We start from the raw sequence: 12356 nt of genomic DNA, 5'->3' as shown, positions 1-12356 counted from the left end.
TGTAAAATGTACTCCGCGTAACTTTTCTTCACTCTTCCAAAATAGCAAAACCGCTTTTGTTTTTTTGTGCACGATAGTCTTCCTCATCCAAGCTGTTTCCTCCATGGAGCTGCACGTGATTCTGCAGGAAGAGTCCTTTCAACAAATGGACGTCCTGCTCTGCAGTGGCCAAATTTAGGAACACCTGCGGGGCCACCAGGTTATTTACCTTCTGGGCGATCTTCCGTTGGTCATTCATACAGGGGACTTCACTGCACTGTTGTGAAAAGGTAAGGATTTTTTTCCTCTCCAGGCAGTTTGCCTTTATCTGTTTGAGGGCGCTTTCTAGGGGCATTGAACTTGGTTGCAGGTCGCCTTCTCTCTGTTGTAACGTTTCGTCATAAACTTCGTGATGGACCTCTTCCGCGTGGACAGGATCGGGGCTGTTTAATTTGCCACTTGAGCGATGCCCCTTTCGGCTTCCCAAGAGGAAAGGGTAAAACATGGCCTTTTGAAAAGTTGTTATTTTTTTACCTTGCCTGTTCATGTAAAAATCTTCATCACTTTCGTACGCTTTAAAATTTTTTTTTTTTTTTTTCTCTCCCCTTTGGACGTTGTTACTTATCATGAGGCAGGTGTCCGACACGTAGTTCAGATTGACTTCGTTGGGGTGTAATATGTGGCAACATTTTTCACATTTGTTTTTACATTTCCCCCCCTTTTGTGTAATCCCTCCCGTATGAATCAGCAGTGGAGTTAGGGCCTCCCTGAGGGGATACTGATAATGCTTAAACAGGAAGAGGAAGAAATAAAAGACCTTCAGCACTAGGTAGCTGTCCGAGTTGCAAAAAAAGAGGAAGCAGTAGTTGGATCGGCTCCACTTACTCCCCTTTTCCTCCTCCCCTTGTGGAAGTGCCACCGAGCGGAAGGAAAGGAACCGCATCCGTATTCTTCTCTTAAAGAGAAAGAAAATAATAAGATTAGACTCATGCTGGACGATGCTTATCGTTTTAAAGACATTTACGTTATCGTTTGGAAGACAAAACTGACAGGAGACTTCGTTTTTCACAATTTTGAATTTGCTCAAAAATTTTTTCACACGAACTTTGAGGTGGACGTCGTGGAGTGGGCCATCCGATTGGTTCTTCGTCTGGATGCCCCTCCCTACGATGTGTATCCCCTCGGCGAAAAACCCCTTGATGTTCAGGGAAAGGACCTTCCGTCTCGGGGCGCGCTTTAAGCGGCACAGTTCAAGGGGAACCTTTTTTTCAACTATTTGGATTCCTAACTTGGGTTCAACGCAACTGGCGGAGTGCTCACCCCGGGTGGCTTCTTCCCAAGTGGCCTCTTCCTGGGTAGCGTTTTCCCTGATAGCTTCTACCCCCTCTTCTTCCCTACCGCGTAGACCGTAAGAACTGCCCCAAGGGGCATCGTTCGCCCCCTCCACCAACTGGTTTGCCCCCTCCAACTGGTTCGCCCCTTTCTCGAACTGCTGCTCCCTCCGCAAATAGCAGAAGTCGTGCACAGGTAATCGCAGCTGATACTTATAGTAGTGCAGGTAGTTGTAGTCGGAATAGTTACAGAGGCTTATGCAGAGCCCCCTGTTCCCATAGCGTCCACACCTGCCCGACCGATGAATGTAGGTCTCCTTATTCTGCGGTATATCAAGATTAATGACCAGGTCACACACTATGTTGTCTATACCTCTGCTCATGACATCGCTACACACCACAACCTTCACCTCATTCTTTTTTAGTCTATTAAAAACGTTCATCCTTTCGTGGTGATCCACCTTGGAGCTCGTGTAGTAGCAGGACACGTCGTGTTTGTTTAGCATCTTGCTGACCTGCACCCCCTCATATGTGTTGTTAATAAAAAGGAAGCACTGGTGGAATTTGATCTCCTTTACTACCTTCAGGATGACCTTCATTTTGTATTTGAGTTCCTCGTGCTTGTTCATGCCTTCGTTGTTCACTGTGATGAAGCAGTGTCTAACGTTTCGCAGGATGGGGGAGCCCAGCACATCACCGGAATGGTTGTCTCCATTACTTCCCTCTGTCCCATCGCAGGGGTTACAAGGTTCATCCCGTTCCTCACCAGCGAATTGCTTCACTGCGCCATGGGACTGTTTCCTTCCTGCCGCCCCTTCCCCATGAATGATCACCGAGGTGCACGTCTGCACGAACTCAAACTCCCTCTTTCGCCTAACACACATTACAACGTTTCGTTTTTCCTTTACAATTTTTTGTAAAATGTATCGAATGGATCTCTCCTCCTGGAAGACGCTCTGGGTTTGCACCATCTGTTCGATGGAGTTGATCCCCTTGGGTTTGTTTCTCCTAATTTTTTTTTTTTTTTTTTTTTTTTTTTTTTTTCACTTTTGTGTGTATGCGGTTGTTTTGGGGCATACCGGGTGGGGAGCTCACCTCATTCTTGTGATATTCTTCTAGCGGAGCCACTTCTGCGGCCACTTCACGCTCATCCGATTCGTTGCTCTGCTGTGGTGTCTCCTGGTCCGGGGTGTGTCTTACCTTCACTTCTGGTCTAACCTCCCCAGGAGCAATAGACCCCACATAAGATTCACCCAAAACCTGATCAATCCTTTTCACGCAGAAACCCTTCCACCTGGAAAGATAGCCCACGTCCTGCAGATGCAGCATCTTTAAAAAGCTAGTAATTGTTGACTCAAGAAACGTGGAACTGTAACAGAGCACTTGGACTTTGGGACTTACCACCTGACTGAGGATCAACTTTATTTGTTCCTGGAATTGTTCATCGAGCAGAGCATCCACCTCGTCTAATATCAACTGTTTAATGAGGACGTTTGCTATTTTGGTGAGTGGCACTTGGGTAGAGCATCCCTCCGTTTCTGTTTGTCCCACCCGCACATGCAGTCGCTTCAGAATGCTCAACACGTGTTTCAACCTTCCGGGGGTAGATATGATTACGTGGGGAAGATACGAAAATATCATTCGTAAATTTTCTACTACGTCCGTCCCTCCGTAGAGTACCATGGGTTTCACTTCGAAGGGGGACTCCTTCACCATCTGCTCGTTACTATTTGATTCGTAGTGATGATCTCCTAATACAGCGTTGGGGGAGGAAGTGCTAACATTTTCGCATGCTTGTGGAATCTTTCCATTTTTCCTGCTAATAAATATGCCCTGGTGTGAGATCTCCTTTATGTTGTCACAGAGCTGCACGCAGAGTTCGCGTGTCGGCACGAGGATTATGGAGTGGAGGAAGAGGGACACTGGTGGGTCTGTCCCATTTGGTTGCAACATCGATTGGCCTGTTTCTCCCCCCTCTACAACATTCCCATCTGCCTTCTTTAGGTGCCTCCTCTTCACCTTTGCCACTATTCTACTAGCCACGATGATACATATGGACATGCTTTTTCCCGTCCCGTTTTTTGCCTGAACAATTAGGTTCCTCTTCTGTAGGGCCTTCTTAATGGACAGCCGCTGGATCGTCGAGGGGTGGAAAATATCCATCCGACCTAAGGCTAAGATTACCTCCTTCGGTATATCCAATTCTTCCAGGGTGCACTTTTCATTTTCTTCTTCCTTCGGGGCGTCAGCCAACAGGTCGTTCAGGTGACCAATTGGTACCGTCCAGGGGTTCATTCTTGGGGCAGGAGTCGTAGCACGGAAAAAAAACAAACAAAAAAAATGGGAGGAGTTTACCAAAAGGGGGGCAACACCCCTGCTCTGCGTTGTGCTTCTAACGAGGCAGATGCTGTGGTTGACCCACTCATGCAGCCGCGTCAAGCAGGGTTACGCTGCACCACCTTTTGTGTTTTTTTCTCCCCTCTATAAATTCTATTTCCTGGTTACTGAAAAGGCATGCCTGTTCGATGCCCGCCACGGAAAAGTGGGGAAAAAAAAAAAGAAAAAAAAAAATGCCCTCAATAAGTAAACCATATCAGCCACTTCTGCAAGCTTTGTCAAAGCGACTAACCAACGGGGTGAGCACTTCTAAGTGGAGGTTCCTCTCCTACGCTGGGCGGCCACATCGCGCATCACCAGGGGGGAAGGGCGATGGTGCATACGGGGCACGCCTCCAGCAGTCGTCCATCGGAGAATAGAACCCCCCAACTTAGCAGCTTAGCGGGATCATCCTGAAGCTGAAGAATGATCACACACTGCAATACCTCCTCGCTGGCGCCACAAAGGGGTGACCACCTTTCTTTTCAATTGAGTACCAATCGACGTAGTGTGCCATATGTCTATGATTTTTTTTTTTCTCCCTTTCGTGCTGAGAGACCTTGCCGAAAAAATAAGAAGCCGAACCCGTTTGCACAAGCGGAAACAGCATCGCACCGGCAGTTTGACTCATGCACTCTTGCCAATCACACATCCGATAGATCCTACCCTATTTTTTTTTTTTTTTTTTTTTTTTTTTTTGACTCTCCCCACCCAACATGGGAAAAGCGCACACATCGCTTCATGACCTGCATTCCTAACCGTTCAATCGAATGAGGGTAAAACTACCTCTACTTACATCACCGTAGGGTACGCCACATTTTGTCACACCATCGTACCGAGGTAACCCTTGACAGGGTGTACTTTCTCCGCATTCCGTTTTGCATATGCCGCCCATTGTATATGCTTCTTCCCTTTGACCTACCCCATCGTTAACGCACAGAAGGGACGCATAACAAAGCAGTCCAGTGGAACTCCCCCCGCAGGAGCAGCACCGAGGAAGCAAGTTGCTCACTCTCTTTGGAGAGTCAACCCGGAAAGTGGATTAACAAGCTCATCACCGCGGGGCGAACACAACCCCATTTGATCCACCCCCCAGATACACGCGCAAAGGAGGGAAAAGCTTCGAAAGCATCTCACAGTCACAACCCCGCAGTAACAACCCCGCAGTCACACCCCGTAACCACACCACAACAATGAGCGTGGCACCTCATGACAGCAACCTCTACGATCAGTCACTTAAAATTACGAAGAAGATAAAGGACAAGATTTCCAACCGGAAGGAATCCAAGGAGGATTTCAAGGAAGTCAAAGTGAAGACTGTGCCTTATAAGTACCTGGAGCGTAATTACAAAACGATATGCTTATCCGTGGGGTTCTGTGTAAACACGTTTCTCTACTTCAGCTTCTGCTTTATTGTCAACAAGCTCATAGAGAGTGTTGTTTTTGCCGGTCTGTCCAAAATATCTCATTATGATTATGCCAACAGCTTGGTGGCGGGGTCCGTCAAGGGGACCATTATTCTCTTCCTGTGGTTCCGGCACTGCTCAGGCGGCTACGACGGAGACCCCTTTTTTCACTTTTTCAAGAGCAGGCTCAACCTTATAGGAAAGGGTAAGTGATTCGCCAGTGGTGTCTCCATAGAGGCGTCTCCTTAGTGGGGTCGTCTCTCCTCGTTGCAGCGTGTATAATTGATATACCCCCAATTGATATACCCCCAATTGATATACCCCCAATTGATGCACCCCCAATGGATTCCCCCTCAGGCGAAGCGAAGGTCATATTCCTGTCTAACCTCGTAGGGACGCTGCTCTACCTCGGAGTCCTGAAGTTGTTCGTAGGGGAAGATCCGCCGGCGCCCATTAGTGCCACCATCCTAGAGAGGATACAAAATGGCAAAGTCACAAAAAGCAGATCCATCCTCACCTCTTTTGTATTCCCCCACGTACCAACCGTCGTGAAGGATGCCCTTGTGCAGCTCATCATACTAACATGCCCTCACATAAACAGCGCAAACAAAAACTACAACAAAATATTTGGGAGCAACATGGACCTCTACTCCTCTGTCGTCATGGATACGTATTTAAATGAAATGCTTTGCTCCTTCCTCAATTACGTCTTGCTATACATTTATCTGTTCACCAAAGACAACCTCCCCTACCAGTTGGAAATAAATCTCCTCCTAACTCAAGTCGTTTTACTCTTTTCCACCAGATGCGCCAATGTCGTGAGTGGTCCTTTTATGAGTCTCAGTTGGATTTTAAATGAATCCGTTTCAAGGAGCTATCATTTTTTTTTTTTTCTTTTTTTATTTATTTTTCACTACTTTGGCTATAAGTTAGCTAGCCATTTTTTGGAACCACCGAAGCTTTCCCTAGTAGATGCAGCCAATTATTACAAAAATGTTAAACGTGAGATGCTTCAGAAAAATGTGAACAGCACAACGGGGCGTGTAAACATGTCGACTGTTCCCAATGACAACGTTGCATTAAGTGAAGTCGAGGACACCTACCTGGGGCGCTTCTTTCAGAGGTGCTTCCAGTTGTACGGGGTCGCTGCCTCGGGGAAGAAAGTGGACTAAAGGGGATCTGCTCATAATGCGCCAACATGGAGAAAGGGCATCCACCTTCCTTCATCAGGTTCCGCATCTCATTTTGTGCATTTGTCCGTTTGTTTATATTGTCCGCTTTTTTTTTTTTTTTTTTGCCTGACTATTCAGGCGATTTTGACGTCCCGTTCCACATCCGCCGAAGGTGCTGTCCCATGTGAACAACACGATGTGCTGGGCCTGCACAGGGAAGACAACAAATATAACCATAACAACACCCTGCTTACCACCCCAATTAAACCGCTAAAGGGGGGGTTACCTAATTGAGTATCACCCTATACCTGTGCCATCCGAATGGGGAATAGCAGAAATAATAACTCAAGAGATCAAACGAACCAGCAGAACAGACATCCCAACCGAATCAGAGGAGAAGGCGCGCGCAAAACGGGTGGGTGTGTATACTCAATGGACCTCCCCCCTTCCGTGACATGAAACAAGAACGTAATGGAAAAAGCATGACCACACAGACAAACCTACTCGCCGCACCAATGCACACTTCACAGCGAATACTAATATGGTAGTTATACAGTTACTTAAAGGCACCTGAGTGGAACGAACCGACTGCACATCCCCCCAGGCACTCATAAGTGTTGTTTTCACAAATGGCCTCCATCGCGTCCGCCTTTTGAAAGGGGCCTCTATACCTTATCATCACCGTGTCCATTGGTGTATCTTTTTTTTTTTTTTTTTTTTTTTTCTTTAACGAACGGTGCAAACATACAAAGGCTCATTTTAAATAACGTAATAGAAGTTCTTTTTGGTGATCCCATGAGGGGAAGAGTTGGTGGTGGGTGCATAATTACATTACCTACACTACATAATGATAGAAGTTGGTAAAATTCACTTTCCGCGTTTGGGAATATTCCCCAGTGAACATATATATAAACGAAGCAGCCCTCTGGGGATGTCGTTCGTCTGCTGTTGGGACGTACAAAAATTGCAGTGACAGACCGTTTCCCCATTCACATAACATGGAGTGCGAACATTTCCGTTTCATTCATGAGAGGAGTGTTTTTATGTGAAAGGTGGGCCAGGCCACAGGGGTGGAGAGTGACCAAGGGAAGGTGAAGAGAAAAAAATTACAACAAACGCAAAAAAAAAAAAAAATTCATATTTTACATAAAGAGGCAGTTATTCCTATTATATATATTTTTTTTATTATTTTTTTTTTTTTTTTTTCCTTCTTTACCTCTTCCTCATTTTCTGCTTCCCTTTCTGTGTTTTATTTTTATTTGTTTTTTTTTTTTGGAATTTCCCTCGGCGCAAAAGAGGGCAAGAACCATTGCTGTGTTCTTCACTCCCCCGCGCTACCCTACCGTCGCCAAACATAATATGTTCGTCCTTGTACGTAGGGGGGGTAAGGCACGCAGTCCCTATATAATATGCACAGAGGTATTATATATTCACCCGCATGTGCCCAATGTATGCGCAAATTATTCGGCGTTTTTTCGCCCCTTTTTTGTTTTCTTTTTTCTGCGTTCCTACCTCCCGTGGCACAACTTGTTTTGCGCCTTTTTCCCACGCTCCAAAAAAAAAGGGTACCGTGTATTCGCGCAGCCGTTCCAGCGCATACGAATTGAATCACCAACAGAAGAGGAGAAACATTTTCAACCGTTCAGGTGCCAATTGGAACATTGCAAATACAACGAGAAGAAATGCAAAAGAGAAAAAAAAAAAAAAAAAAAAAAAAAAAAAAAAATTAAGGCGACAATATTAAAAGAATCAGATGTTATTATAACCATCGCACAAAATACCATATGTCATTTGGGTTCCTTTTCCCACCGCTCGATTTGCAGAAGAAGGCGTACCGTATTCCAATTGGTGTGACTGCGGGTAGAAGCTCACGTGAATATGTTCCATTTTTCCGAAGCAGCAACGTGAGAGCGTGCTACTATGAGAACGTGCTATCGTAAGAGCCTGTTATCGTAACAGCGCAATTGCGTAGCAACGTGACAAATTTCAGCGTAGCAGCGCGGCGCCGTTAACCAGCTTACCCATGTTGCAACGAGGAACACCCGGTGTTTTTTTCACGAAGAATGATCACCACGCAGTGAGCGCTTCGCCCCCAGAAAGCATGGCCACACGAACAAACATCGTCCCTTCGCGTAGGCCCTAACATCCATATAGTTATACCTCCCTAAAACATTGCTATTACTACCACCGTGTAGGAGCGTATGCATTCACGCATACTCACACGGCGCATGATTAAACACTGAACATTCCCACTTCACTGTTGTAACGCCACGTTCTTTTTTTTTTTTTTTTTTTTTTTTTTGTCCCTTGTGAAAAAATGAAAAATAAAAACAAATATGACTACCTGCTGAAGTTGTTACTTGTTGGAGATTCCAGCGTAGGTAGGTTCCTCCAACAGGGTGGCTGTGTTTCCAACTTTCCGAGAGGCCAACACTCTTTTGGAAGTGCACTTAACCGAGGGAGAGACGGTGCATTATCTACGATGCGTCGCCAACTGAATTGCCTTTTTTCTTTTCCCCCCCGCAGGCAAAAGCAGCATTCTGTGCAGATACTCCGACAATCAGTTTGAAGAGAAGGTCCTGTCCACCATAGGTAAAGCAACCATTTGAAGGGTGTACCCTTGTCGTGTTTGCCATCCAAAGTAGTACCGTATAGCCATCCTACCGTGCAAGCATATTTTATTCCACCCCCTTGCTATGTTTTCCCCCCTTTTAGGCATCGACTTCAAAGTGAAGTACCTCAAAATAGATAACAAAACGATTAAGGTGGGCATTTGGGACACGGCCGGGCAGGAAAGATTCCGGACGCTGACATCTGCCTATTACCGAAATGCCCACGCGATTATTCTTGTGTACGACTGCACCGTGAGAGAGTCCTTTGAAAACCTGGACGTCTGGATTCACGAAATAGATAAATACTCAACAAACAAGAATGCCATAAAAATGCTAGTGGCAAATAAGATAGATAAACCGAACCATGAAGTCACAAAAGATGAAGGAAAAAACTTCGCCTTTGAAAATAATATGTTGTTTTGCGAAACCAGTGCAAAGAACGACATAAACATCACCTACTGTTTCGAGGAACTCATCCAGCAGATCCTGAACAACCCCTCCTTGCTCGAACTCAGCGTCGTCACAAAAAATTTGAAGCTCAGCAAGAAGGAGGAAAGTCGGTCCAACTGCGTTTGTTAGACGTAAGGGGGCAAGTGGCCACTCATCACCACAACACACGGATAGACGCAGACACATGTGCACCCTTTCCGCATGGGTTGCCTGCATGCATATATTCACACCCACGTGTAGGTGAAAAAGTGCCTCTGATTATAGGAGTCCCTCCCCCGGAGTGGCACCTCCAAATTTTTGTATAGCTCTGTGTGACTGCCCCCACTCTACCGCGGACACAAGTACAGCACACACACACCCTTCCCTGTGTGCATAACCGTACCCCTCTTTTAAAGAAAAAAAAAAAATGTGATCGTTTTTTTCCTTTACCTTCAAAGCTAGATGCCTCTTTTCCCCCCGGACGTTGCTCTTCCGTTTGCGCGTCTTAACTGATTATCTGCTCCTTAGCAATGTGATTGCTTCACAACCGATCCATTTCTCCACAACGTGCTCATTCCTTAATGCATCAAAGTAATATATCCCCCTGTAGTGAATTCCCTTTTCCATGTATATGTGGTTTTTTTTGTAATTTTAATAAGCCCCCCGATTTTATAGTAACTTCATATATATATATATTTATATTGTTTTTTTTTTTTTTTTTTTTTCCTTGTCCACGGTACCGTCACCACTGCCTTTTTTTTTTGCAAGTGTGGTCGGCGTGCCGGTGATGACGCCTCATCCTCATAAACTTTTTTAAGAGCACACACGTTTTGAAAAATTGTGACTCCAACTTTAGCTGATCGTTTCCTGGTCGTTTTAGCGCCGCTGGATGGTTTCCATCATTTCAGTTGCACTTTTTTTACATCCACGTGGATGGATTATTCTGTTTCGTCGTCCCAGCGTTGCACTGCTTTGCACCGATCGGAGGTACGTCGGGAAAAATGAATTTAAAGGAGGACTCTCCTGCTGTTGTTGGGATTGTTGCTTTTCTCGTTTCAATTCGCTGGCTAGTAAATTAAAAAAAAAAAAAAAAAAAAAAACTCTTCATTGGAAACGCATTTATGAGTACTTACATGTACGTTTTTTTTTTTTTGGGGGGGGAGCATTTTTTATTGTAACTAAGAGCACGCGGGAAACTGTTCCCCCCAGAGGAACAAAAGCACACAACGGGGAAAGGACTTCCGGACGGATGGGGATGTCCGTCACCTTCGTGGCAATTCATTACGTGACAACAGCACATTGCTGTGAACAGGGGGGGTCATCCTTCCAAGGTAGGCCTCTCCTACAGGGGTTGTGCCCCCCATCTGGAAAGGATGACCAGAGGGAGCGTCGCAATTGAGCAGACCCTTCCCCCGCGAAATGGATACTTAGCTCATTCCTAGCAGGTGGGTGCTCGTGGTGGTTTGCCTTTTCTTTAGTGCTTCCCCTCCCCCAAGAGCAGGATGAGGTGGATGCTGCTTGCCCAAATTGCCAAGAAGAACGCGTCCAACCAGGTACCCATCAAAAGTGTAGCCAATGGTACTAGCAGCTGCTACGACTGTAGAAGAAGCTACTCCCTCTTTAGGAACAAACTTTGGACCCCAAGTGAGGACATAATTTATCGGAAAAACCTCGACGTCATTTGCCAAAGCAATGTGTTCTTCTACACCGTCCTGAATGTAGATCGGTACAGTCACTTCCTGCCCTACGTCACGGTAAGGCTATACTTCTGTTCGTGCATGCACTGAGAGCTTAATCCTGTCAAATGGCTAAGAGTCCATAACCAGCCAACCATATATCGTGTAACCTTCCCCCATCGTAGAAAAGCAAAATAACGGACAAGGCGGAGGAGCACTTCAGGGCCTTCCTCCAAATAGAAAACCTTCTTTTCAAAGAATCGTACGACTCCGTTATTCGGTTTAAGGTTCCTACCACTGTCAAGGTTAGGGGTTGTAAATGACGCATCAGGGGTGGGATACTCTTAGAAGGATTTTCCCTTGGAGCATTAGACGGATGCACCTCGTAACGTGTTCATTAAATTTGCTCTCCTTTTTTTATTTTTTTCTCCCCTTTTTTCAGGTCTCCAGCGCAGACACGAACCTGTTTAACCACTTGGTATGCAAAAATGGAAGAGAAAAAAAAAAAAAAAAAAAAACTCACCCGAAGTGTTAACTGTAACGGTTGGCAATACGTCACTGCGCTGTCACAGGAATGAATACCGCTTCGATGGCTGTACCACCAGTGATGCCCCATGCAATAGTTATTTCGTTCTCATTCCACCTCCTGCTAGACCACTGAATGGATCATTGAAGAAAAAACCGGTTGTATCAACGTCGACTTTTACATAAGCTTTCGGGTAGGTCAAACGGACTGGTGCCACCACGTGCAAAAGCGGCACGATGGGGGCAACTAAATGATCATGTGACCGCTGCCAGAATAACATCTTGCCCAGCTTTTTACTCCTTTACGACACACACCGTGTTACGTTTTTTCCCCACACACACCACACAGCTAAAGAACATGGTTTATCAGAACTTCATGCGGATGTACATACAAGAGATGGGGAAGAAGATACTCTATGCCTTCATTCGGGAGGCGCGCATGAACAGCCTGAGAAATGTCGACGTGCTCTTCCGTCACTTGCTCCAGCGGTGAAAGGAGAGCAGTAAGGGCAGAAAGGTGTGTTTCCCCATTTCGCCTTCACCCTTCAACTGCAATAATACTTCGTGCCTTCGAGGAGGCAACTACACAAGCATTCCTATTTTTTCACTGCTACATATGCACACTGTTTTGCCAACTTTTTTTTTTATGAGGGGGGACGAGGGAAGCTTTTCCCCCTTGCGGCGTAGGTCCCAGGTGGGCACACCCGCCAACCGCATTGTTCATCACACGTGGCTAGAAGTTCCCGAACTTGGTTCATTTTTCCACGCTACAACGAAAGTGACTTTAAGCAAAAAAAAAGAATGGGAAGTCACTCCAAAGGAGAGTAGGTACTACACCCTCAAACGGGTC

General features: G+C 45.8%; 4 protein-coding genes across 4 annotated transcripts; 3 read left to right on the top strand and 1 right to left on the bottom strand.

Annotated features, from left to right (window-relative positions):
- Positions 1–28: 28 nt before the first annotated feature.
- Positions 29–3605, bottom strand: PCOAH_00001400 (RNA helicase; the record flags this gene model as incomplete). The annotated part of the gene is made up of 2 exons (XM_020056957.1): positions 29–2281; positions 2358–3605. The coding sequence occupies 2 exons, from the start codon at positions 3603–3605 to the stop codon at positions 29–31; spliced, it is 3501 nt and encodes a 1166-aa protein (XP_019912536.1).
- Positions 3606–4879: 1274 nt separating this feature from the next.
- On the top strand, positions 4880–6264 carry PCOAH_00001390 (Uncharacterized protein; the record flags this gene model as incomplete). The annotated part of the gene is made up of 2 exons (XM_020056956.1): positions 4880–5297; positions 5450–6264. The coding sequence occupies 2 exons, from the start codon at positions 4880–4882 to the stop codon at positions 6262–6264; spliced, it is 1233 nt and encodes a 410-aa protein (XP_019912472.1).
- A 2317-nt stretch (positions 6265–8581) lies between these two features.
- Positions 8582–9455, top strand: PCOAH_00001380 (Rab family; the record flags this gene model as incomplete). Its single annotated transcript, XM_020056955.1, has 3 exons — positions 8582–8645; positions 8791–8856; positions 8980–9455. 3 exons carry the CDS (start codon positions 8582–8584, stop codon positions 9453–9455), a joined length of 606 nt encoding a protein of 201 aa, XP_019912455.1.
- Positions 9456–10807: 1352 nt separating this feature from the next.
- Positions 10808–11999, top strand: PCOAH_00001370 (Uncharacterized protein; the record flags this gene model as incomplete). The annotated part of the gene is made up of 5 exons (XM_020056954.1): positions 10808–11059; positions 11167–11286; positions 11424–11459; positions 11635–11700; positions 11856–11999. The coding sequence occupies 5 exons, from the start codon at positions 10808–10810 to the stop codon at positions 11997–11999; spliced, it is 618 nt and encodes a 205-aa protein (XP_019912446.1).
- Between the last annotated feature and the right edge of the window lie 357 nt (positions 12000–12356).

The sequence above is a fragment of the Plasmodium coatneyi genome, chromosome 1 (assembly GCF_001680005.1).
Source record: "Plasmodium coatneyi strain Hackeri chromosome 1, complete sequence".
Taxonomy (NCBI): domain Eukaryota; phylum Apicomplexa; class Aconoidasida; order Haemosporida; family Plasmodiidae; genus Plasmodium; species Plasmodium coatneyi.
Note: the sequence above shows the minus strand (reverse complement) of the source record. Positions and strands in the feature narration are given on the sequence as shown.